This window comes from Larimichthys crocea, chromosome XIII, assembly GCF_000972845.2.
Source record: "Larimichthys crocea isolate SSNF chromosome XIII, L_crocea_2.0, whole genome shotgun sequence".
Lineage (NCBI taxonomy): Eukaryota > Metazoa > Chordata > Actinopteri > Sciaenidae > Larimichthys > Larimichthys crocea.
In genome coordinates, this window is record NC_040023.1 from 29,371,479 (window position 1) to 29,398,612 (window position 27,134).

General features: G+C 42.3%; 1 protein-coding gene across 3 annotated transcripts; it reads left to right on the top strand.

The window, feature by feature from the left end:
- The first annotated feature begins 1,898 nt into the window (after nucleotides 1-1,898).
- sim1a (SIM bHLH transcription factor 1a) lies at nucleotides 1,899-21,208 on the top strand. 3 transcript variants are annotated; one of them, XM_027286123.1, is made up of 12 exons: nucleotides 1,899-2,003; nucleotides 2,191-2,780; nucleotides 6,986-7,065; nucleotides 8,381-8,470; nucleotides 8,554-8,662; nucleotides 8,745-8,830; nucleotides 10,058-10,257; nucleotides 10,411-10,526; nucleotides 11,482-11,629; nucleotides 16,495-16,660; nucleotides 18,022-18,433; nucleotides 18,528-21,208. In XM_027286123.1, exons 2-12 carry the CDS (start codon nucleotides 2,606-2,608, stop codon nucleotides 19,244-19,246), a joined length of 2,301 nt encoding a protein of 766 aa, XP_027141924.1. In that variant the 5' UTR covers nucleotides 1,899-2,003; nucleotides 2,191-2,605; the 3' UTR covers nucleotides 19,247-21,208. The 3 variants fall into 3 exon arrangements, with proteins under 3 accessions (XP_027141924.1, XP_027141925.1, XP_027141927.1); XM_027286124.1 differs by having other exon boundaries at nucleotides 10,411-10,517; XM_027286126.1 differs by lacking the exons at nucleotides 1,899-2,003; nucleotides 2,191-2,780; nucleotides 6,986-7,065 and having other exon boundaries at nucleotides 8,400-8,470; nucleotides 8,558-8,662.
- The last annotated feature ends 5,926 nt before the right edge of the window (nucleotides 21,209-27,134 follow it).

Below are 27,134 nucleotides of genomic sequence, written 5' to 3' on the forward strand. Positions count from 1 at the left end.
GACCAATCAAAAGTCCAAAACCCAAAAATGTTTCATTGACACATTTAAGAAGCTGGAACAAGTAAATGAACTAATCGATTAATTGGTGAATTGCTGCAGTTAATCAAATGAATTAAAGTTAATCCCAAACAAACACAGATCTCTGTGACCTATGCGTCAGATCTCGAATATGATCCCTCGTTTCTCTGGCCCTGCACAGGCCTGACTGCCGTTTTCCTGATGCCACCTTTGGTGTGCATACACACCTACCGGTCTAATAATAACCTAGTATACCAGTGTATAACTACAATCATGATGATTTATCAAATCTTTTAGTTGGTCCTAAAGGAACTGTCTTCCTGTTTAAATCGTTCAAATGAAACTTATCAACATATTGCATTTTTGGGACTTCCGTTAGAGCACGTGCACCTCTCACGCCTCTGAGTGCACGCTCGATCTCTAGCTTGTGATCGCTGCATATCTGGCCTAAACTCCTCCAGCAGACTTAATCATATGGAGTATTTTGATGGTCATATTTTCCACAGACGCAGTCTAATTATCAGTACATTTGGAGTTGAAGCGAAGGTTAAAGCAGCCGTCAACTACTCCGTGCTCTTCCAGCATCCCCGTTGATTTTCTCACCGCAGGCTGGATCCCATTACCGACACTGACTGACTCCGACACGGGGAGAGAGAGAGGGAGAGACGTGATGGTGTGTGCCCGCTCTGCCATCATCATCATCATCATCATCATCATCATCATCATCATCATCATCACCCCGTCATGTAAGGGTTGGATCAGAACAGTAGCCTGGAATTGAAACCATAGAAAGTATTTAACTCTTCCAATAATCTGAATTATTGAAATCCATCCTTCTGATCATTCATTAAACTGATCAAAGGTCGACTTTAAAAAAATCAGAAGACAGCACACTTTGTATAAACCCAACCTAAACCACAGGAACTGACCTGAGTTCTGTTTTCTTTACATGAATCACACGTAAAAAGACAGCAGGGCTTTTCAGCATTTATGGAGCCTCGTGGCGCTGAGATCCACAACCTGCCGGCCGGGATGCTTCACTTCTGTGCGGGTACAGAGTCCCGCTCAGTCCTGTGTGTGTGTTTTCAGAGTGGATACACGGGATATGTTATATTAACATGGACCTTTGTCAACAACGTCATGAGAAATTCTTCGCGTGGTGGGAAAAAATACAAATCAGAGACATTTTAATTTCTTAGAAAACATTCTCTGCTTTGTTCACGTGTTAGAGGACGGAGCTGTGTGTGTGTGTGTGTGTGTGTGTGTGTGTGTGTGTGTGTGTGTGTGTGTGTGTCATATAGGCCTTACATACAGTAAAACATGTCCTTCACTTCTATTAGACAGACAGGGCATTTTAGGCGTCATGTCAGTTTTAACAGCACATTATAGATCAGGCCTCGAGCCTTCATAAAATCCGAATATTAAAACAAATCGCTTCACACCTCCAACAAGTTTAAGCCCATATTTTATTGCACATGGTGCGATTTTTACAAATTATGAAAATGAAGAACAAAAAACCTGAATGAGATGAGCCGATATTTGAGCTAAATGAACAAATGAATATACTCTGAATAAATATTTACTACATGTGTATTTTTATAAATATGAAATGAAGCTGGCTTTTTTCCTGGAGGACTTGTGCGTGCCGTTCTCTCCATGAAAGCAGTGAGCCTGCTCCTCAGGATCTCTCGGTCCCCGCCGGGCCAGAGAGGTGAACCATTTTCACCCCTTCGTTTCTCGTGGGGCGCGTCATTCTAAGGAGTAAGCCAATAGCTACGCGACTATGGTACCCGATTGTCCAATGGGAGCGGAGTTGCCCGCAGTGGGCGGGTCTTCGAGCCTTACAGCACGGACAGGCTTGCACGCGCGCGCTGCTATCCATAAAATCACTTAGGATCGAAGATATGCGCGCGTGAGGTTTTTTACACATCCTGTCTGCACACAACAAACATCACCGACACACTGCCGGCTGTGTCCGCGCGGAGGTGAGTCACACGCCTTCATTCATGTATTTATTCTTATTATTATGAAGTGTTCATTTTTTCAGAATACAGACACTAAATTCCTGCAGAAAGATTCAAACAAGTGTCCGTGCTACTTTCCAGTTAAGCGGCGAGTCCACATGAGTTTACAGACACAGCAGTGAATAAAGGTGAATGTTTCCTCCTACAGGCCCAAATGTCTCCTGCGGTCCACAAAGCTCTCCAGCAGCAGGTATGATGGTCCCTGTGTGCGGTGAGCCTTCAATGGGCTGAGCAGACCACAGACGCCACTATAACTCCGCTATAATATAGACATATATATCCAGGAATTAGCCGCGTCCCACCCGCTGCACATCCAACCGGAACACCTGGAAACATGGGAGTGTGTGCCCGCGAAGACAGCTGTGGATTTTAAAGGCCGGGACGAGGAGACAGACAGACAGACAGACAGACAGACGGACAGACAGACAGACAGACAGACGGACGGACAGACAGACAGACAGACAGACAGACAGACAGACAGACCGCAGCTGCGTTCAAAATGCTCTGAGACAGCCCGACAGTGACCGAGAGGAGAAGTGTGTGAAACACAACAAAGACGAAACATGAAGGAGAAATCGAAGAACGCGGCCCGGACTCGGCGGGAAAAGGAGAACAGTGAATTTTATGAACTGGCCAAACTGCTGCCGCTGCCCTCCGCCATCACCTCCCAGCTGGACAAGGCGTCCATCATCCGCCTGACCACCAGCTACCTGAAGATGAGGATAGTGTTCCCCGAAGGTAGGAGAGCTGCTGCTGAGAGATGCTTGAGTGTGCCTGGAAGCGCACACTATGTGTTATTAAGAACACAATTCATAACAGTGTAACCAACAATAACAGCTACAGTATCATACTGTATAATTAAAGAGGCAGTATAAGGCCTGTATATACTTATTATTATAATTACGGTTATTGCTGTGACCTATGCGTCATTTATTGTTATATATTTTTTAAATTATCACTTATTTAAGCTAATTGAATATTAAATAATTCGTTTTAATTTTTTTTGTCGTCCTTTTTGTAAAAGAAAATTAATTCCATTTCTGGTGTTAATTTGTCGCGCGAAAAATACGGAGAAAATGATTATTTTATTATTTTTCATCATTTTACAGGAACCAAAATATGTGACTGATAGATGTATCATTAAATAAATCCTTGCATTCATTTTTGTAGCTCTAAAAATTCAGTAGGCGTGTTTTTTTTTTTTTTTAAAAATCACCGTCTACTTGCTGTATTTTATCAAATGTAGAAACAGACATACTTATAATAATTATAATAATTATAGTAATAATGTAGGGTTTGATGTGATCACGCGCTGTGACTCAAATCAGATCCAGTCTCCTCTGATGAGTGGAGATCACATGTAGCAGACCTGATTCTGTCCGCGAGAACGTGCCGAGCGTCCCGTGTCCCTCCGTCCGTCTGTCCTGCACTGCTGTCTCTCTCTCCGGGGCCCTTCGCGGGCCCCTGCCAGCAGATTAGCTGTGGTGAGGCTCCATCCTGCGTGACTGCTGCAGAGCCGCGGATATTAGTATGATGTGCACGTCTGATCCCGCAACATATGGAGCTCCTTGTAACAGCAAAGCAGGGAAGGTGGAGTGACAAAGAACCTGCAGAAGGAAACACAAAGGAAGCATGGACACTGTGACAGAGTGTTCATCATTTACCTAAGGGACTGATGAGTTCACTATACAGTATGCACAGTGTTAATGCAGATCCATGATTATCAAATTACCAGGAGCATTACCTTTTATTGATTATTTACAGTTGTGCAGCAGCTTGTGGAGAAGTGTCTATACATGTCATTTATGGCACAAATGTATTGTTAATTATTATTCCTGATAAATGATAGTGACTACTGGTCCAGCCATATTTGCACATTGTCACTTAACTTGTGCTGCTTGACTTCAGGGAGTAAAGATCATTATGAAACATAAAGTACAGAAGATTTCACAAGAAATACTGACCCATAACTATTCAGTTATATGAATTATTCCTTCCTCCATCCACCCATGAAAATTCAGTAACTGTGTCACGCCCTCGCCATCCAGTTAGAAAAGTGAGTGGTTTTACTGTGTATACTCTAACAGCATACAGTCCCTGACAAACTGAAGCATGGTCCGTCCATTCATGCCAGTGCACATTATATTATAAAATGATAAAGCAAACATTAATGTTGTTTCTAACATTATTTACAATAAAGCAGGGAGATATTTGAATTGTTGAATAGTTATTATTTATTTCTCAAGTGAAAAGCAGAAAGAGACCAAAGAAGAGACTGAGAGAGACCAAATGCAGGCTGTTTGTATAATAAACTTCTGATTATTGAAGTGCAGGATATTTAGATATTTAGAATATTTAGTTGAGGACCTTGATGAGTTGGACTGAAGGACAGGCTTGGAAGGTGTCTGCGGTGCGTTTAATGTTGTCGGTGATATGAAAGTGTGTTTCACATGAATAAGAGCAGCAGCAGTGTTACATTGTGCTTGCAGGGCCTCTCAGTAACAGCAGTGGACTGCAGGATGTGTGTCTGTCTCACACGTGTGGCAACACGAGCTTATAAACGGAGAGGAGCCCGCTGAATAATTGAAGGGGCGTTCAGGCACTCCGCGGGGCTCACTGCTCTGTCTTTTCCAGGCCCGCGTTGTGTTCTCCACGTTTAATCACCTCTGCTGTTCTTTCAAAGGCCGGACCTCTTCACTCCGAGGACCCCCACGTACACTCCAGCACGAGCCGCTATCTGAGAGGGCTTTAGTGCTTTTGCATAAGTGTGGAGAAGAAATCTGAAAGAGTTTTCATTTTTAGAAGCTGCTTTCTGTTTTTTCTCTGACTTGGGGGGTCACTCTTATTTATGGCATTCAGAGTGGTCAGTAGTATGACCTTTGACCTCAGCCATGTTGTCTATCCTGGGTGAAATTACAGGACACCCCACACCACAAATATCTACTGTAAACAGACAGCGAGGGAGCTGCTCTCAGATCAGTTTGGATGAATCTAAAATCTAAATTCTAAAAGTCAAAACTCACAGCGTTAATGGGATTTATACTTCATATATGTTTGTGTATATTGGGCATAATTCTTAATGACACATTGAAAGTGAACAAACTTTTAATCTTTATTCCACGTGGAGCGTTGTCTCAGCTCTGATGGCTGATCTCAACACATGTTTAAAAAGATGTCTGCAGCTCAGTGATGTGTTCACGCTCTCCACCTAAATTATTAACATGAATCATTATTATATATGATATTATTATGTGTGTCATAGTGTCATTTATTTGTAAGAATGAGAAGAGAGGCTGCCTCACAGTCACAGATCACTTACTAAATGTTGATTTATTTTAATCATTTAATTTAAACTTGCAGATTTTTTTGATTTTTTTAATTACTTATTACTTATTTTTATTTTAGAAAAAATCTTTTTATATATATTTTATAAAAACACCAGCCTTTGGGTCTTCAGATAATTCTGAGGGGGATGATCAAAGCGTAAACTTTTATATTTATTTATTTATTCATTGTATTATTATTTTTTTGTGAATCATCAGACTGTCCTCTCCTTCTATTCGGTGTGAGTGTCCTCTTCAGCGGACACGTGGACACACGTCATGGCCCGCAGCTCTCATCATGTACACTCACAATAACACATCAATCTGACACATGATGGAATAATAACAATTGAGTAATAAATAATAAGTAATAAATAATAAGCGGAGCTCGGACCCTCTGTGCGTGTCACTGTATGATCAGGTGAGCCGTCACTTCGTTCCCCGCAGCGCCCCGCAAACATTGACCGCATCTCCTGTAGTCACGAGCCTTTATATATAATAATTCTCCACATAATATCAGAACGTGGTTAATGAAGCCGGAGACAAGAAGCTTTATATTAATGTCATCAACGGTAATTATTAATACTTTTCAATTTAAACTGAACATATATATACATATATACACGCACCTTTAATTTTAATTTGAATGAAGCGTGTTATAGTTACCTTGTATGTATATATATTATATAATATATATATATATATATATATATTATATATATATATTATATCTATATCTAATCGAAACTGAACGAATGGACAAAGTATATACTTTATATTATTTTTATTATTATTCTGAAGGCCTGCGCGACTAATTGAACAGTGTGAGCTGTTCTCTGGTGTTTTCTTCAAACATTTTTCATATCTTCATTTCTTGGTGTTGCTCTCGTGTTCGTGTATTTCGCGGTGCTGTCGGTGTCATTGTGTCTTTCAGAGCTCACGTGAAGTCCATAATCGCTCCGCGCTCCGCGCTGGAGGCGGCGGCCCGCGCTCATCCCCGCTCATACGCCGCCTGTTTGTTCTGCAGAGCGGGGTTTGCATGTCAATGCGCAGCGCTGCTGCTGCTGCTGCTGCTGCTGCTGCTGCACATCACAGCAGCTCACGTCTTATTTCTGCTCCCGTCGTGGAATATTTTCACGCGACAACATTTTGCATTAATCCGGCTGGATTATTACTTTAGGCTGGGTGTATTTATTTCATTTCAGACTTTATTTTGTGTTTGCTGCTCATGATGCAGGTAAATGCAGAACATTAAAATGCTCTTTTCTTATTGTGTACTGAAAGAATAGAATGACTGTGTAATAATAATAATTATAATAGTATTAAAATAGTCAGTCTGGACATGCTCTATATGAAAGTGTCCTCAGATAACATGTTCTGTTTTGGTGCTGTATAAATATATAAATGAAACTGAAGCAGTCTGTAATTAAAGCCTCTTCACTTCTAGTGACAATGTGCTTACACTAACACTGTACCATTATAAACTGCTGTTATTCATAGCACACATTGTTGAGGCAAACTCTTTTAACATGTTGTTTTTTCTGCTATGAATGTATAACATTAACAGTTGATTTTGCTCTGTGCACGTGTGTGTGTGCGTGTGTGTGATCTGTTTACCAGGCCTTGGGGAGTCCTGGGGTCATGTGAGCCGCAGCACTCTGGATGGCGTCAGCCAGGAGCTGGGCTCTCACCTCCTACAGGTACTTCCTGATGTATTCACACTTTAAACAGCAGTGGACACAAACTGGAGTGAGACGCCACAAGGTCTACAGATGAGGCTTCAGATGTCCTTTAGAATGAATGAAGACTCAGCTCAAGACGGAATTATTATTATCATTATTATGACTATTCAATAATAGGTAGACTGTGTGTGTGTGTGTGTGTGTGTGTGTGAGAGAGAGGGGGTAGGGGGGGGTTATAGTGTCTGCTGCCATCTGCCTCCTGCTGCCTTCATTCATGTGCTTTAAGAGTGAAATGAGCTGAACACATTCCTGGTCACGCACAGAGCCTCAGCCTGTCCTGCAGCCCCTCTCACATCAGCAGCAATACAATGGAACCGGGCTACAGGGCTACATGGCTACAGGGCCACAGGCTGGCCAGAGAGAACCACGGTTGGCTAGTTGTGGTCACACAGACAGAGGAGTGATCACCAAGCTGATCAGGGCTGCAAGACTGTCAGTTACAGAGCAAAAAATAGAAGAACACAGTGGGCCTAAAATTAGGTTTCATAATGACAATGTAGATCTGGTAGTCTGACAAACCTGTGTTTGAGTGTACGCTGACCAGCAGAGGACCACAGAGGAGAGATTATTTTTATTGGCAGTTATCCATAGTATTATTGTTGTTGTCAGTTAATGTGACAAATACTCATAATAATAATAATAATAATATCCCCTACTCATTCCTAGTTCATTCGCCACAACTAGCTTCTCTAAAGATCCAGTATGTCTGATTTAGGGAGCTCTCTTTACAGAATATAATATTCATAACTATGTTATCATTTGTGCCTCGTCCACAGTCTGCCATGTTTCTACAGTAGCCTAGAACAGACAAACTAAACACAGACTCTAGATTGAGACTTTACATTTTTTATGATTTTCACAGCCACTGGAGTTTCTCTCTACACTTCAGCAGCACTAAATCCTACATGCTGGATGGACCTTTAATGCAGTTACATACAGCAGCCAGTAATAAATTCTACTTTCCTGAAGGTTGTAAAAATAGGTGGACAAAACATTAGGAATACTTCAATGGCAGCACAAAATGCAACTCACAAAATGAAGATGAATCAAAAGCTCACTAAAACAAAATGTGAACAGAGAGGAGTTATTATATTACACTGCATTCATTGAGGTCCTTTAAGGCACATAGATGTCACCAGCAGTCATAACAATAAGACACAATAGTGGTGACTGAAAATGCACTAAAGGTAATATATGTGATTTTATTCAAAGGTAAATAAATATATAGACTTTTGTTATCTGAAATAAAAACTCTCCTCTTCGTTTCTTTCAGACGTTAGATGGCTTCATTTTTGTGGTCGCTCCAGATGGAAAAATAATGTACATATCAGAAACAGCATCCGTCCACTTGGGCCTGTCGCAGGTTAGTGACGAGCAACACGTGAGCTCTTCTGATATGTCAGGCCTGATGTGTCACAGTTCTGACACCAATGTTCATTTCAACAGGTAGAATTGACGGGAAACAGCATTTATGAATACATCCATCCAGCAGACCACGATGAAATGACAGCTGTCCTCACAGCACACCAGCCTTACCACTCACACTTTGTTCATGGTAATCAACAACATAGGCATGTTGTGCTGTATATGACATGGACTCATCATAGAGGATCAATAACTTTGCATATTCTCTGCAGAATACGAGATGGAACGCTCCTTCTTTCTGAGAATGAAATGTGTCCTCGCTAAAAGAAATGCTGGTCTCACCTGCGGAGGCTACAAGGTAGGAGGGCAACGCAGCTCAATGCTCTTTATTTGATATTCTTACTTTGTCACAAAATAACCAGAGCAAATGTTCTGTAAGTCAAAATCATCAATCAGAAAAAACTTGATTTAGATTCCTGATTTTGATGTTTGTTCTACATTTGAGGATAATAAGACGAAAGGTTTTGTTAGGTCCCACTATAGCCTGCAATGCTCATAACTCCTCCAATATGTGCAGTGGTCGATGGAATGAACTACATGACTTGTTACTCTTCTAAGTACCTGACAGGTATCATTAGTAGTTAAGAGTTTGGGGGTGATGGAAAAGGGAAGGCTGTGGGACCATCCAAATCTAAATGGTTTATCCTCAGGCAGCAAGAATGTGCTCAGTGGACTGAATGGAAATCTTGTTATGTCACACGCTGTCCTGTGCGCAAAGTTAAAATTTTCAAGCTAGAAAAAAGTGTCCAGTCTGTAAATGGGTCATCCTCCAGGGACCATGAATATAACAGCATTAACAGAATCATTATGGTTCATCCTCTGGCCAGAATGACATGGAGTCTTCTATGGATATTAATGGTCTCCAGTGTGTTGCTCTGGATAAAAGTGTTGGATGGAGGAGGTTGGCGAGGACTGTGGAGACTGAGATGATTCTTGACTTTGGAAACAGTCTTAACTCCAGGCCCTCTTATGCTTCATCCAACATCACAGTGACCACCACAGCGAAGCACAAAACAAGATGCAGGTTATTGTCTGGGTACAAAAAGCACAAATTATACATTTGGTTTAGGTGACGCCTTGTGAAGCCTAAATTTGTCTCCTGCTAGACTGAAAGTAGGGCTGATAATCTCTCACAGAAAAAAGAGAAGGCAATGAAGAAAACAACAGAAAGACATTTTATTTAGTCATTGTTAGTCATTCCTTTGCGGCCATTTATTAATCATTAATAGCAGCAGATCAAACTCTTAGCAGGTGTTCAAACAGCCCCATGTTAAAAACAAATGAGATCAGGTAGCAGCGAGGTGATGAAACATTACCCAGGATGTCCAGTTTGAGTGACAGCAACACGCTGTGTGTTAAAACCCTTTTTCACAATGTGGGAATGTTAGTTTGAAATGAAATGGCATTGTGTGTGTGTGTGTGTGTGACAAGAAAAGATACACCTGGCTGAATAGGACCAATGGACTACTGGAACTTGTGTGAATGGTATTTATACTCCATATCTGTCTGTGTGCTCTTGACCCAGGTGATCCACTGCAGTGGCTACCTGAAGATCCGTCAGTACAGTCTGGACATGTCTCCATTCGATGGTTGCTATCAGAATGTTGGGCTGGTGGCCGTCGGCCACTCGTTGCCGCCAAGCGCCGTCACAGAGATCAAACTGCACAGCAACATGTTCATGTTTAGAGCCAGCCTGGACATGAAGCTCATCTTCCTCGACTCACGGTACGTTCTGTTCTTGCCGGCATGCGCCGTGTTTGTATGTGGGTTCATGTTTTGTGTGCGAGTGTGCAAATGTATAAATGTAGAAGGTATTTAATATACCCTGACAGTGTGTGTCTGTGTGTGTGTGTGTGTATGTGTGTGTGTGTTGTTCAGGGTTGCAGAGCTGACAGGATATGAGCCTCAGGATCTAATAGAGAAGACTCTGTATCATCATGTCCACAGCTGTGACTCCTTCCACCTGCGCTGTGCTCATCACTTGTGTGAGTTAGGTTTGTTTTACCTTTCTACAAATTCTCTACACACACACACACACACACACACACAGTCTAGACACAGTATACATACAGTATAAATTTGAAATTAGATTAGCTGCACTGTCATGGATTATTGGATTATTACACCTTTAAAATATTGTCATTTTGAAATGATCATTTTGAAAAGAGCATCAGTCTGAAACGAGGTTAAAACGTTACACGTTACAATGTGATCATTTATTGTTAGGTTAGGGTTAGGGTTAGGGTGTTACGTTAACATGGAAAGCAATGCTACCTCCAGCAGGTCGGACTGATTCTTCCTCCTGTACAGCTCCTTGCATTTTAAAATCCTTCTTAGTGTACACTTACTGATCACAGTATCATCCACTGCGCTCAGTAACAACAGAATGTCAGCATGCCTCAACCCCAGCAAAGAACACATGAAGAAGTCATGTACATGAGCCATATTCTTCACTTTATCAGCTCTCAGCACAGCGATTAAGGTTATTACAGCATTCAAACTGATCACATTATAGCATGAAACTTTTTCATGTCATAATGTGATACTGATGAATTTGAATTCGAGTCAAAGCAGCAGCAGAAGCTTCACACTGCATTCAGTTTCTGGAAATATGACCATCACTTCCACTTCAATACACATTTGTCCATTCGCAATAATATTTGTAATGTTTGATTTTGAAGTAACCCAAGTATCCAGATTAGAGTCAATGGAATATGTTACTAATTACAAAAAATGTAATTTGTATTTAGTATCTGACTTCATTTCAGAGTGACATGACCCAGTTTACGTCATGGTCATACGTTCATTTTGAATATTTGTTCTTTTTTATTTACATTCATTGCAGTTTTCCAGTTTCAGGTTTGGATCACCTTTTGCTGTATTTTGCTGTGTTGATGTCATCAGTAAATGTCCTGCTGTCATGTCTCTCCCCTCTCTCTGCTCCTGCAGTGCTCGTCAAAGGTCAGGTCACAACTAAGTACTACCGTTTCCTGGCCAAACATGGCGGCTGGGTCTGGGTTCAGAGTTATGCAACTATTGTGCACAACAGCCGCTCGTCACGCCCTCACTGCATTGTCAGTGTCAACTATGTTCTCACGTGAGTATCTGTTCTTATCAGTGCTCACAGATACACCCTCATGATGTTGGTGTGCTGATGACAAATCCAGAGAGTTCTTACTGTATGTTTGTGTGTCATCGCTGACGTGCTGTTAGTGCACTCCATTTCCCAGACATCACATGTTAATCAGGCAGTGTGTCGGGACTGTCACGTGTTTTTCTTAGTGGAACACTTTCAATGACTTTATCTGTCGGCCACGGTAACTGCTGCAGTCATCATTTGTTGTTGTCTGCTCACAGACACACACGCTTGGCTTGGTTGCTGTTCTGTGTAGCTTGTAATGTATTGACGCAGGGCTGGCTGATATATTGTCTTACATTTATGTACAATGTGTAAAATGTGTGTATTGTTAAATTGAAGCTTTTTAGAGTTTATCTTCAGTCAGAACGTAACATAGCTGGCTTCAACAGGCGTCTCGAGTCAGTAATCTGACGGTTGCTGGTTTGACTGTCGGCTCCCCCAGTTCAGTGTCTGATCACCAAAGATACTGACTCCCAGGTTGCTCCCGTCAGTGTGTATCGGTGAGTGTAGTATAACACCCCTTGCATGGCAGCCTCTGTGAATAGGTAAATGTGAGAAGTGTTGCGCTTTGACTGGACGATATAAGAACAGTTCACTTAGCATGTAAGAGAGGGACAGACTAAAGAAGGGCAATGCAAGCTGACAAACTCAGTCCATGTGTGTTGTGTCTCTGGTTACAAGAGGTGAAGTCACAGGAGTGGGCAGTCTGTCCTGTCCTGCTGGGTGACTAACAAGGCTGAGGTCATATCAGGAAACACAAACAGCAGGAGATGAACTGGTGTGCAGTCTATCTCCATCTCTATCTCTGTCTACACCTCCAGAACTGTGTGGAATAAAACCACATAAAAAATCATTTATGATCATTAAGAGCAGGAAAAAAGCAGAGACCAACTGTTGCTGTCCATTCTTACGGTGCCGAAAGCAGAACCTTTTTTTTTTAAATGTAGATATCAAAGACAGTTTTGGAGGTCTTTTATTATTTATGCTCAACTATCTTGCACATAAAATCCTAAAACTATGCTGAATAAAAAACAAAAGATAACTGTAGTAACCGTTTTGTGACAGTATAATTATGTTTTAAAAACTGCAATCTATATGACTTAAATTAAATAAGTAACATTTGATAAAAAACTATTTTGATGAAAAATCTATTAACACTTCCTTGGCATAGAGTGAAGCAGCAGCTGACATGGATATGTATAACATATATGTGTAATATGTAGCTGACAGGGTGTGAGCCCATATTTCAAAATCAATTAAAGACGACTGATGAACAATAAGTGGTTCCGAGAAGTTGATGGACGGATGGAATGCCCACGACTGATTAACAGCAAACTGTAGACACATAAGTTGTATATTTATCATTGAAATCATTCAAAGTTTATTCGTAGAACATTGACTGATATCAAATGATTCTGGATCAGAACTTTATAGGTCTGTAGTGGTATACTGTGTATAGACTGGAGGATAGCTGACAGTTGTCAGTCAGATGGTTCGGTGTGTCTGCCAGCTCCAGGGCAGAGATCTCTGTTGTGCTGTCATCCTCTGCTTTGACAAGATAATGAGTGTTGGTACTAGAGACTTACGCAAACAGTTGCTGTGAAGCAATTAACTGGAGGTTAATTGAAAATATGACACGTGTTTGTTGAAGCCCGGTTTGCAGAATCTGGAAACGAACAAAGTTTGTCAAGTCATATTCTGTTTGTTTTTTTAGTCTTTGTTGTTGTGTACTGAGATGGAAACAAAGAAAAATGTGATTCTGATTTCTTTGAGGAGAAGCAGAACTTTCCACATTCCCTCTTCTATCACTGTATCTGCTCTCTTGAATGCCAGTTCTGTCAGAATGTCTGAGCCCTTTGTTTCTCAGTTTGCTAAGTGTGCTCATGTGTTGGTTGTTACCTGTGGCGGCCTCTCTGTGGTGGCGTCAGTCACCTGGTATAGTTTATCTAAGACTGGCAGCTCTGCCTGCAGAGTATATAAACAGAGGCAGGCGCTGAAGCGTATCTGACTGGACTGGGATTTCATCAGCCCGGCCTCTATCCTTCACAAACAGTCCACCAGCACCGGGGTGCCTCAAGAAACCCTCAATACAAGCAGCTACTTCACTTTCCCCAATAAAATCAAGCTGTAATCATGGCAAGGGCTGTACCTGCATGAGCCACGCTCTTATTAAGTGACTTACTCGCCTATTATCTTGTTATTTTATTACCCCTGATGTGCATATTTCACAGATGTACAAGTGAGCATGTGAATGGATCAGGCCTATAAAACCCTCCATTAAGCAGCGCGGCTGGCTGCATTCACAGAACAGCTTGACACACATTTTCTCTACCTCCTACATCAAATCCATAACAGCTTTCTGTTTATGGCCTTTTAATTGATGGGCTGTAAACGTAATGAGCGTTTATGGGCTGCAGCTTACTGTGAGGGGAACACAGCCTTATTTCCCTCCTTGTTATGCTTTTGTAAATCTTTTCTCAGATACTGTATATCAGGGTCAGAGCCAGACATGGCGGGCTGCAGAGTTTGAAACATTAAAACAATTAAATGAATCCAGGGCTAATTAGCCTGCTGTTGTTTCATATTTTCACCTTCATACATAATTAACAGACATGGTACAAAAAAAAGCTCACTGAGGAGTGACAGCTGTGGAATGCAGTCCTGATTGGCAGGAAATATTAATCAAATGTATATTGTTGTTTTATTAAGTAAGGCAATAATTAGCCTTTTTCATCATCCTTCTGTCAGCAGCAGTGGTCTGTAATTTGAAGCTGCGGCAGCAGGAACACTTTGCATTAGCATAAACTTAACACAGACACGATGGGATCCTTTGGTGGGCCAGATACCGGAAGCCGTCTGGTGTGTGAATTGAGCCTCAGAGCGCCGCTGGAAATGAGGCAGCACGCTCCTTTTGTGTGTTGTTATCAGCAGCAGAGTCGGTTTGCTCGCTAGATTTAGCATATAGAGCTACGGATAACACAGCTGATAAGAGTACTTCACCTGCATGTGAACTTCCACTGTGTGTTCAGCTCCGATAGCCTCTGCACCTGCCACTGTTACCACAACCTGACAGTGATTTAGCAATCCTTTGGATAAAGGCATGTCTGAGGCAAGAGCACGTAACCACATGTTTCACTCACAACAGTTACGCTGCCTGTTTAATCAGCTCTGCTGCATTCTGTTCAGAGCAAACAGAGCAAACTTGTCACTCTGTCTGTCAGTCAGTCCCAACACAAATACTTCCATGACACATCAACAAATTGTCACATTTTACAAGATTCATCCAAATGAATCAATCTGAATTTCTTTCTCACATGTGAGTGCTGCTCTTTACAGGTCCAGTGTGTAGATTACAAAACAAAATATAATGTATAATTATATTGTATAATTACATGAAAATAAGAATCAGCATGTTTTTGTTACCTTGCAACAAAACCCAACCAGGCACGTCTCCATCACGTCGTGGCTGTGACGCTGTTTCGGTCCGTTCCCCAGGCGATTTCAAACCCCACCAGGAGCTTTTCAGAAGCGTTTGACCGCCACACTTTATTAACTTGCTCAGGTTTGGTCATTTTTCTGGTTGTGCTGTGATGTGCTTCTAAATATATAAATACGCCAAGTAGTTTTTACAATTGCACAGGGTGTTTTGTTTTGAAGTTTCTGTGTCTGACTTTGCTCAAAACGTCTGTCAAAAATAGAACAGCCACATACTTAGCAGAGAGCCACTTCTGAGATGCTTCTGAGTACATTGACTACGGCCATGATCAGCTCACATTGCATCTGTACCTGGTGGAATTTAGCCTTTAGAATGAGCCTTTTATAACTACGGATATGAATGGAGTCCACCATGTTGAACCATCATGTTTCTACAGTAACATAACAGACAGAGCTTTTCACATTATTCTGCGTGTTACACGACCACTGTCACTTCTCCTTCACACTAGAAAGCAGGGGGTGAGGCAAGGGGGCTGCAATCAGCATCTATACCACTAGATGCCACTAAATCCTTCACACTGGCTCTGTAACGGGTCTTATGACACAAAGGTCAGGCATGGCTAACGAAGGCTAAAGATGATTTCTGCTCTGACACACACAGTTAGAGCAGCAGTATTTAATGAACGGGGAATTTTTCCACTCTCCAAATGCAACTGATGCAAATGTGATGAAATGTGTCTGCATGTGTGTGTTTATGAATTTGTGGTGAGAGATTGAGCCGTGGGGGGGTGTTGATCACTATTTGTTTCAAGTAAACCCTGGCCAGGTTTTCTGTTGTCTCAAACTTGATTCATCATCCACAGTGAGATCCGCAGAACACTTTAGCGAGAAATCAATTCCCTTTTCTCCGCAGCGAGTCGCCCCAAGCTTCTCCTACGGGCCTGATTTAGCCAGACATAGCCTTTAATCTCCCGGTGTATTTGATTGGACAGCTTTCCCTCTGTAGAGTGTTTGTTGAAGGCCTTGCTGCAATCCTTCTGGTAAAACAAGCACCCCAACAGCCATCCCAGCCCTCTTAGCACACCCCCACCCCACCCAGCAGTCGCACACACACACATGTACACACACACACACACACACACACACAGCTCTCAGCACCATGATGAGGCTCTAATTGCTAAACAGATGTTAATGGCTTTTTGCACCTGGAGAACAACCAAACACAGGTACACACAGGCTGTTTGTGTTCTTTAATAAACAGCCTTTCAGGGGGACTGGGATCTCTGCTTGTGTAATTATGGACCATATTAAATCCACCACACGTGAATGCAGAACATGAACAGTATTGCTGTGAACACACCACATGGAATGTATGTTTGTGTCTTTAGGGAGACGGAGTACAAAGGCCTCCAGCTTTCTCTGGACCAGGCCACATCCAAGACCTCTTTCCCCTACAGCAGCAGCACCGCCAGCAGCCTCACAGACAACTGCAGGACTCCCAAGAGCAGAGTAACCCGGCCCAAGACCAAAGCACGACTCTCTCCGTACACTCAGGTGAGGATTTAAAGTGTTTGACTGATGTGAACACACCACACAAACACAATGCTGAGCTCTGGGAACATGTATGACAGCTGAGGTCTCTCTTTGAGAGTCAGGAACTCGGGCAGTCAAACGATCAGGCAGGTTAGAAAACGTTAAGCTGCATTATCTATGAATCACTTTATTTGTGTAATGACTGGAAGAATGAGATCACAGATACAAGCAGCCAGGGCAGCTGTGGTCAACATCTGGAGGGACATCCAAGGAGGAGCTCAGAGTAGAACTGTGTCCTCTTTTACATTGAACAGAGTCAGTTAAGGTGGTTCAGGCGTCTGATTAGAATACAAGGTTTATGTATCCCATACGACCCTTGAAACACCTCCGGCTGAGAGAAAGGACATCGAGACTTTACTGAACTCGGTGCCACGACAACCCTGAAACTGCCATGCTACACAACATCAATACATGGACTTTATTTAGCACTGAGAGCATTCAGAATGTTTGGGTAATGAGGTAATGATCCCTTATTTCACAGGAAAAGTGTGAAAAAACACAACTACTGCGAGTACAGTCAATCAAGCTAACCCAGAAGTAATCCTGAGAACCAGTTTGGCTAGAATTCCACTTTGTTTATTCTTCCAAATAAGTTTGGCTTCTCTTCAACTCGACTGGTGGTCTGACTGCTCATGTCTCTTTGTAACGATGTTGCTCTATTCTGATTTCTTTGTTGAGTACACTTAGAAACAATAGTAGCCTATACATAACCACAACGTTCATGGCTCTGTTCCTGTACCTCCGCTGCATGTCGTCTCTCTCTCTCTCTACGCTGTGTTTAACCATAAACTAACAATGACCAGACCTACAGAAATAGGTTCCAAAAGTTAATACAGCAGAATTATCCTTCCAGAGAGCTGCATACGTTCTCCATGGTTGGGGCTCTATGCATTCCAACTAAAGTCGTTCACTGTATAATTACACAGCAACATTTCCTCAGGCCTCACATTTTCGAAGCCCACAGCACACATGCTGATTGGAGCACACAGGGGCAGAATGAAAAGAGTGACTGATCGCTCACTTTGGGACTTATGATTTTCACTTTTTAAAATGTTTGTGACACTTTTCTTCATTGTTGTAAAGCGGTTTCATTTACAGGGTTCAAGTGTGTTATGTGACCTGAAATTTCAACTGTAGACACTCTGCCAGATTAACCACAGAGCCTGGAGACTCGGGGGCTATACTGTAGCTAACCTTTTATAGCCAACAAGTGTTTTAAGTATCATTTTTAAGAGCTGTTCACCATCACTGCTCTCAACTCTGACTCCCAGGAGGTTCATTTGAAGCCTTTCTCTAATCTCTCCTCTTGTTTCTCACTGCAGTATTCTAGTTTCCAGACGGAGCGGTCAGAGTCTGACCAGGACAGCCCGTGGGGCAGCAGCCCGCTCACCGACTCAGCCTCCCCTCAGTTGCTGGAGCACGGCGATGGCCTCGACGCCTCCTGCTTGTACAGGCAGTTCAGCAATCCCCGGGCGCTCTGCCACAGCCTGTCAGAAGAGCAGCATCACGCCGCCGGCAATGGCTACACACACCTCCACAATCATGGTCAAGGTCAAAGCTGCGAGCGTGGCCGATGCGAGGCCGGCCGGTATTTTCTAGGAGCACCGTCGTCTGGCAGGGACACGTGGTGGGGCACCCCCCGGTCCATCCTACCACTGGGCAAGAACTCCTTGGAGAACCACGAGGGATACGACAGCAGCATGCCACACATCACAGCTGTCCACAGCTACCACGGTGAGAGCTGAGGACCATGACAGAACTATACAGGCAGATGAATTCATTGTCAATATGTCTCAGCACTCATTGTTTTCATCGTGTCCTCCCGCAGGCCGGGGACACTGGGACGAGGACAGCGTGGTCAGCTCTCCAGATGGAGGCTCGGCCAGTGACTCAGGGGATCGTTTCCATGCCGACCACTACCGCTGCAGCCCGCAGGAACCCAGCAAGATCGAGACACTGATCCGAGCCACGCAGCAGATGATCAAGGAGGAAGAATGTCGACTTCAGCTACGGAAAGGCCCTCAGGACGTCCTGGTGGGGCCAGCCAATGGACTGCCCAAGGGCCCTGGTCCATGCTTTTCCCCTGAGTACAGTCAAGGCCCCCTGCCGCTACAGACCGTAGTGTGTCGAGGTTTGAGTCAGGTGATCAGCCCTGCGCCCAGCCCTGCCCCGCTCTCCAGGCTCAGCAGTCCAGGGTCTGAGCGCCTCCACAAGCCCAAAGACTACCTCCAGGCAGACCTGTCGCCCCTTTCTTTGCCATTACACCACCCATTTGGTCGGCCAGGGCCATGCTCAGCCTCCCCCACCCCTGCCCCAGCCCTCTACCCCTCTCATACCCACCCGCGGCCCTACTTGGACAAGCATGCAGCCTACTCCCTGACAGGCTACACTCTGGAGCACCTTTATGACCCAGAGAGCCTCCGGGGTTACTGCACCTCTGCCAGCACGGGCCCCACCCACTATGATATGACCCCTCACCTCCGCATACCGGCAGAGCAGACCCCCGGACACAAAGGCACCTCTGTCATTATCACCAATGGCAGCTAACACTCATCTAACACACACCATGGGACTGCAGGCACACAGCCCGAGCTGGTTAGACTAGTTTCCATCATACCGATCACTTCTGACCTAAATCACACCCACTGCTTCATCATGGAGCTTCATTTCAACAGTCAGACCCAAAACATAACAAGAATTAGACCAGTTCCAAAGAGGCTCTACCCAAACAGATCCAAACAGGAAGAACACCATCACTAAAAGCACCCAGATGAAACACAGGGCTAGCTTTAGCTGATCTGTGTTCACTTACATTATCTTGAATATCATTTGGACCCCAACCTCAAGTCCAGCAGCAAAACAGTGATGAACGTGTTAACTGCTGCTCCACTTAAACGTCAACAAGTCCTCCAAATGAAACAACTCAATATTTCTGTATATTATTTCTCTCTAGAACGAGGACCAATACTCTGACAGATCACATGACACGTCAGGTTTCAGGGAACATGACTATTCCATTAGGTTGTCGCCATGGTAACAATACAATCATAACCACGATTAAGGTTAGGAAGGATCGTGGTCGTTCTTTAAAGAAAGATGTTGGCAGTTTATGTTTTGACTTCCTCACTATGAATCGTCACAAGGGGCTGCAGCCATGATTAACCAACTAGACCGACCTACACCTGTCACTTACAGTCAGCACAGCAGATCTGAGTTCAGATGTGTAAAGCTGGTGATTTTTAATTCCACATTGTTGTTAGATAAATGAATGCACTATAATCATGAACCCTCCGGCTGTAATCACACATCATTCTATCATGGTTGCATCCTTAGTTACAGACTTCCTCCACGGTTTTCCTCCACTCGAGGCCTACGTCACTTGAGCATAAATATTCTGTATTTGCTGAAACACGTGATACTGTCGATAGTGCTGTCAGACAAACAGGAAATACATCACAGTACAGTCCATTATCTGAGTTCACAGACTGAAGTGTAAGTCACTCTAAGTTCAAATGAAACAATATTTTAGTCAGAATTGATCGGTATGATGAGAAAAAGGAATCAGTGGTGACCAGTGATGGTTAGAAAGTGTCTGGAGTCGTGTTCTAACGTAACATTGGTCCCCACGTGTCTAAACTTTTGCACTATAAGAGATGGAGTTGTGGTGGAGAGCTCTCCATGTTTTTTGATGTGTTTGGATGAGGAGGAATGACAGGGTTGGGTGTGGTGCACTTTGCAGTGATGCAGACTAATTCAAGTTCACAAACTAATATGCAAAGCCATTCTCACAGTGACATTTCTGTTCTCAGTTTAGGTTTCTAGCAGGAGAGTGAAGACAGAGAAGACACAGGCAGACAGTGTTGACCCTCATGTTGACTGTGCAGTAAGAAGCATGGATACAGTCAGACAGGTTTTAATAGTTAACACAGGATAATCAGGATTTGATTGGCAGGACAATAAATGACCTGATACATATTCTACAGCACTCCAAGTATCACATGAGGAAAGGACAGGAGACAGTAAACTTCATGTTTCCATCCTAACATCTATGGTAATGGTTTCTGAGTGAGTGTAGGCAGACTGACACGTGTGATCATATGCAATTTGACCTGTTGGAATGCCAGGTAAGGCAGCTTAATTGCATTCATTAAGACAGATCCCTCAAGCAACTGTTAATTATTGTTCTGTGGGCATGTTTGTACAGCAGGATTCATGTTTTCTCTCATTTTCTTCTTTTTGTCCTCTTCTTTAGATGAACCTATATTTATACAAGTTTGGATTGTTTTCTCATTTTGTCAAAGCCTGACATGTGCTCCATCACTAAAGTTATTTATGGTGTACTGTAAATATGCCCATAAAAGAAAATCCCACCACATTTTAGCACATGGGCGAGAACTGTATTTATTAACTGAATGTTTCTTTATGATTTTGAAATATAGCTGCAATCAAATCCAGTCTGCTTGTATATTGAGTGTGTTTTTGACTGAAGCAAATTCTAAAAGAAGACTAATAAAATCATTTTGCAGAGATATTGTGGTTATGCTTGTTTTGAATCCACATTTCAACATCCATCACTTCTTTAACCAGCACACCAAACATGTGAATTCACCACATAAACATTTCAGATGACCAGCAGTCAGTTTGGTTTGTGATAGACGTGAACATTGGGTTTATCATACGAAAAATTATTTCAAAAGTGATGAAGTCATGTACATGTACATATATGAAACATATATTCATATGCCTGTTTTATTTTTAAATACACAAGTCAAAATGAATTTACAGTTACAGACATAAACTTAAACATTTAACATAAACAATCACTGTGAATGTGAATGTGAGTTTTAGACATGATCACATGAAAAAATACATTTGACATGCGGTTTCACATTAAAATGTGTTAAACAAAGAGTTTGATAAGTGATGTGAATTTCATATATATTATACTTTTATACTTTTAAAAATAGGTATAATACCTATTATAATATCTTCACATGAAACAAAGATCAGTTATGTAATATCATATGTGAAACAACATGTCATATATGAAATATATAGTATATTTTTGTCATATATATATAGAACATTTCACATGTAATGAGCAGTCACATGATTTCATCATATGTGGTTTTCAGACATTTCAAATATTTCACATGAACACATGAAATCCACACAGGATATCTGGATGTGTTTTTATCACATCAGTCTGGTATCATTCATTTTCGATATCTATTTTTTCTCTGGCGGTAAGCACACTAAAATTTGCACAGGTTACGTGTGGCTGCTCCGGCAAATAAAGAGGGCTGATGGAAAGCGACGCGGCAGAATCTCCAATTAAGCCTGTAGATCTGTGTCTGTGCTGGGGTCAGAGATGAAGGCCAGCCTTCTCTCCTCTCCGGGCTGATGGACGTTTACTGTTTGCTTTAGTCATCTCAGCTGCTGGACTCTCCTGGGCCTCTGCCTCGCCTGTTACCTCCATATTAAAAGCCTTTCATCCTGCTAGTTATTCCTCACTTTAGCCACGTTTTAGCAGCTTCTCTCCTGTGCAGTAGGTTCTTCACTCACTGTCAACAAAGCTGATGTAACTCTGCCCATTAGCTACAAACACGTTGCTAAGTAACCAGAAAGGAAGCAAGAAGCTGTGTCAATATCAAGGCAGACTAGGAAGGGCCCCGAGGGTTAGGCCAATGAAATGTGGTAAAATATGTCTCTCTGTCATTCACATGATCAACCTTTACCTTAGGTTATTTTTAAGCATGGTGATAGAAGCTCATGTGTCCCAGCTCATTTTGTACAGACCAGTTCTTTTTGACCTCATCCTGCAGTAAATTGTAACACGTGATGCTAATGTAGCTTAGCATTAGTTCAGGCAGAGCACTGAAATCCACTTGAATTGGCTAATTGGCATCAGCTCTTTGCAATATGTTTGGCAATGTCCAATCATATTTCTGCAGGTATTGTTTGTAGCAAACAATAAATTAAAATATTTCACTTAAAGGTCCAGTGTGTCAGGTTTAGGAGGCTCTATTTACGGAAAATAATATTCATGACTGTGTTTTCATCAGTGTATAATCACCTGAAAAATCATTGTTTTTGTTACCTTAGAATGAGCATGTGATATCTACTGTGGCCTTCTACTGTTGCAGTCTGTAACTACATTGCAAGATGTCACTAAATCCTGAAACACTTTTCCTTTAGTAAATGTCCTGAAACATCAGATTTTCCTGTGTGTTTCACAACCTTCATAGCACAGCACTGTCATGAGGCAACAAAACATGAATTGCAGGACAAAGAGTGATAATTTGGATCATTGATAGATTATCAGAGAAGATCACTCTACAAAGAAGAATTCTCTGAGGTCTCCATCAAACAGAAACTTCCACTAACTGTTGCTTGAACTGAGGCTTCGTCTCCCTGTTGTCTCGCTTTTGTGTCCTGGTTCTCTCCTCTCACCTGCCTGATCACACCACCGCGCCAGCATCCTATCATCCAATCAACTTCCCAGATTTTGTCATGTTGTTCTGTCTTCCAACACTACAGCCAGACTCACCCGTTTCCAAATCTTGTTTTTTAACCTGTCATATCTGCCACACCCAGCCTGGTCATGTCATCCTCTCTGCTGCTTGGATTACTTCAGCCCTGCACCTCCCTGGACACCCCCTCCTCAGATGAGCCATGCTGTTGTCATATTCTCAGATTCTGAAATTTCATGTTTTTTTTTTCACCAACTGTTTGACTGATTCTGGTCTCCTGGCTCACGTCTGTAACGGTTATTATGATGTGTAATCGTATTCTATAAACTGTGAAATCCTCAAATTTGGATTGAATCAGTGCTTCATCATTGATATATAAATAAGTAAATAACTGGCAGCAGTTGACCAGTAAGTCTACAGTTCGTTATTTGATTACTGTAATTTTCACAGTAACTCTATAATTCCTGTAGCTTTTGACTGAATGTGAAATGCTTTACAGTCTTTTACAGGACACAAACACAGTGAATTACTGTGGATTTCACAGCTGAAATGTACAGTGTACTATGTACAGTGTATACAGCAGACTGTGAAATGAGCTGCTGCTCGCTTCTCTGTGCAGGAATATTAGATACAGTCTGAGGTTTTGATTAACAAAATACTTTAGGAGCATGCTCTATACAAATATATAATTAACACTAATTAGATGTTGCAAAACTGTTTATTGTAACAAAAGAGCTGTTACAGTTTCACATTTTATATTCCCAAACAAAATTACAATGAATCAAATGACAAAAACAATGATTTCAACACAGTGAACAGTGTTTGACTTTACACTTTTGTGTGCACCCAACTTGCTTCAACATGCAGCATGATGACAGCATAAAGGCACATCTGAATCCATATTCAACCACCTGTTATGTGCTTTAATATTAATTAACAACAGATGAACTCTGACTCACAAAAATATGAATATAATAATCTGACAGCACAGGTTGTTTTGTATTGAATTACATTCACACAAACACATTTGACTCTTGTATCTTCAGACTCTCCCCCTCTCCTCCACCTGGAACAGGACACCTCCTCTCCTCTCTCTCTTTAATGATCTACTCCTCTTGAGCTGCACGTCAGCTTCCCCCTGTTTGTATCAGAGCTCTGCAGTGCACTTCCTGCTCAGCATGGAAGCCCTTTGTGCCCAGAGTTCTCTGTAGACTCTAATTCTCATGGATCACTTTCCTCTTCTCATCATCCCAACTGATCCTCACGCTGTTGAGCCTCTCAATCCATCTGCTTTATGGTTTTCTGTTCTCAGAACAGGATCCTGATCTCTCTTCAGCTCAGATAAGAGCTTGGACATCCACACTGTGAGACACTTGTGCAGCTGCACTGTTTGGGTGATCACAGCATCCATGTGCTACAAATGTCTGGAAGACACACGCTTTTCCACTTTTCCTTGTGTATTGTCTGTCTTGTCTGTCACTGTCGTGTGTGTTGATAGGTGTGGCCTCCTGTGTTCCCCTCAGCTGCTTCATCACCTCACAACTTGCTCCTACAAAAGACCAGCTCATCCTCCCAGATGCCGTCAGATTGTCCTCTCCTTCCTTGTAATAAGCCACTGCACTCTGGTCTGTGTTTGCAATTTGAGTCTGCTACTGTTCACTGTTAAACTCACTGAATAAAGCTGCATTCGATCAAACTTCCACTAACTCATCACAGAGTGAATCCACAGCCACTAAACATCAACCAAAAAAAATATGCTTCAGGTCTGCTGATGGTCCACGTCCTTGCTAATTTTTAGGTTAGGTTAGGTGGAAGAAGCAGTACAGCCGACATGGCTGTGGCCAGAGCCACAGCTTCAAAACGGCTCTTCAGAAACCCGTGGGTGACTGTTCATGTTGTTAAGAGCAAACGTGTCATGATGGCAGTCGTGACTGTGGTCACTCCACCTGCATATAAACCCTGGCCTTCCTCCCACTCCCTGTCAGATCGTTTGTTCAGCCACCGTGGTAGATCACGTTCGGACCGTCTTTAACTACCTGTTCTTTGTGCTCCTTGTTGTTTTCCTGACCTCTAACCACCGATCTCTGGTGCTCAGGTCCACCACCATCTTCACCTCCTGCCACCTGCTTGCCTGCTCTCCATCCACCCTCTTCAGACAGTCCAGACTCCGTGCCTCCTCCATCCATTCCCACCACTGCTTCACCTCAGCCATTCCCTCCACCTCGTATCGGACCCTCTCCTTCCCCTCTTCTCCCACTTCACAATAAATCCCCTTCTCTCACTAACCGTTGTCCGAGCCTGCATTCTGGGTCAACCTGTGCAACCATGACAAAACGTAAGACTTATATTTGTAATTTGGCTTTTACTTGAACCATTTTTCAATATTTTTCTGTTTATGTATTTTAATGTTACAACATTTTCACTGTTATTTGTTATTATTTATTTGTGTGTGTGTGTATATATATATGTACGAGAGTGGAGAACTGGGGGTTGGCAGTGGGTGTTGGGGTGGAGGGCAGGGGATGGGCAGTGGGTGTAGGGTGTTTTTATCTTTTGTGTTATATGTGTATGAAAAGTGCTATACAAATAAAGTCTGATTGATGTTACACATACGCTGTCCATTCATTCATGACGCACATATTTCCATTAACAGCAAAATAAAACAAAATGAAAATGATTGATCGTTTATGCTTTCTATGAGCATATAATCAATACTAATTAGATGCTGACACATGGTTAGGGTATGTTACACTCTATAATCTGTGAACAGTTGAAAGGTTTTGTCTATAGTAGGCTTTTTACACATAAAAAAAAATATCTACATATATTCACACAGATCATATATATTCACACAGATCAGTCAAAGCAGTGCGATCAGAAGTGTAAAGCCACGATTTGAAACAGCTCTTTTACACTGGCTTGGTTCATTATTTTCCAATCCATCTGACTTTAGTCAGAGTATTTGTTTTTGTGTGCGAAGTGAAAGTGTTGAAGTTGAGTGGGATTATTATGGCATCGTATTGGTTTTCATCATAACTGCAGCCCCTCAAAATATGGTGTCATCTTGTGAAGCCGTTATGAACTATTTGTGAGGCTTGCCCTTTGCAGCAGGCCTTCATGTGTTAGAAGGTCACCAGTAACACATGTGAACTCTGTGATCTGTGACTCAGGTGAAGCTCTACAGTCTGACGCCTGTTGTTCACTTTCACTCTGCATTCACCCCCCTCCCCTCGCCTCCAGTCCCTCTGCAGTTAGAGGTAGCAGTGCATGTCTAATGGAGGCTCCATGAGGTTAACTTCTGCACTCATTTGTTTTGCGAGCCTTTCTCCGTGGCTCCCCATTCATGTCCTTACATCGCAGATGTGTCACTGACAAATCATTTACAGATACTTTTCAGCTCAACACACTCACCTAACAGGCATGTAACAGCAGCCCGGGCTGAGGAAACATTGTGAGATGACACGATGTCTTAAAACGCAAACACTCTGTGAAATGGGTTTCCCCGGCAGGACCGGACTAGACAGAACCAGGCAGAAGTTTGACTTCTAAACAGCACGGTGGAAAGTATGAGTGTGTGTGTCTGCTGGAGGTGATGAACAGACTCCTGCCTTGAACTTAGTGACCCGAGTTAAACCCTCAACTCAAACCAGAGACTAAACACAAGTTCTTTATATATATTTAAATGTGAAGGCTTCTTTACCAAATATATATATTATAGTATATATATATATATATATATATATAATATATATATATATATATATAAAAGCAAGTTTAAGTATTTAGCTACAAGATCTGCCAACACTACAATGTGGTACAAACAGCACTGAAACAGTTAACAGGCAATGAGTATAGAATAAACCCTGATTATTTATGGATTCATTTTTAACAAGTAGTTTCTGAATGACTCATACAAGAATTTGGTAATAAGTCATAGGTACGTGTTAGTTCATAAATCTCAG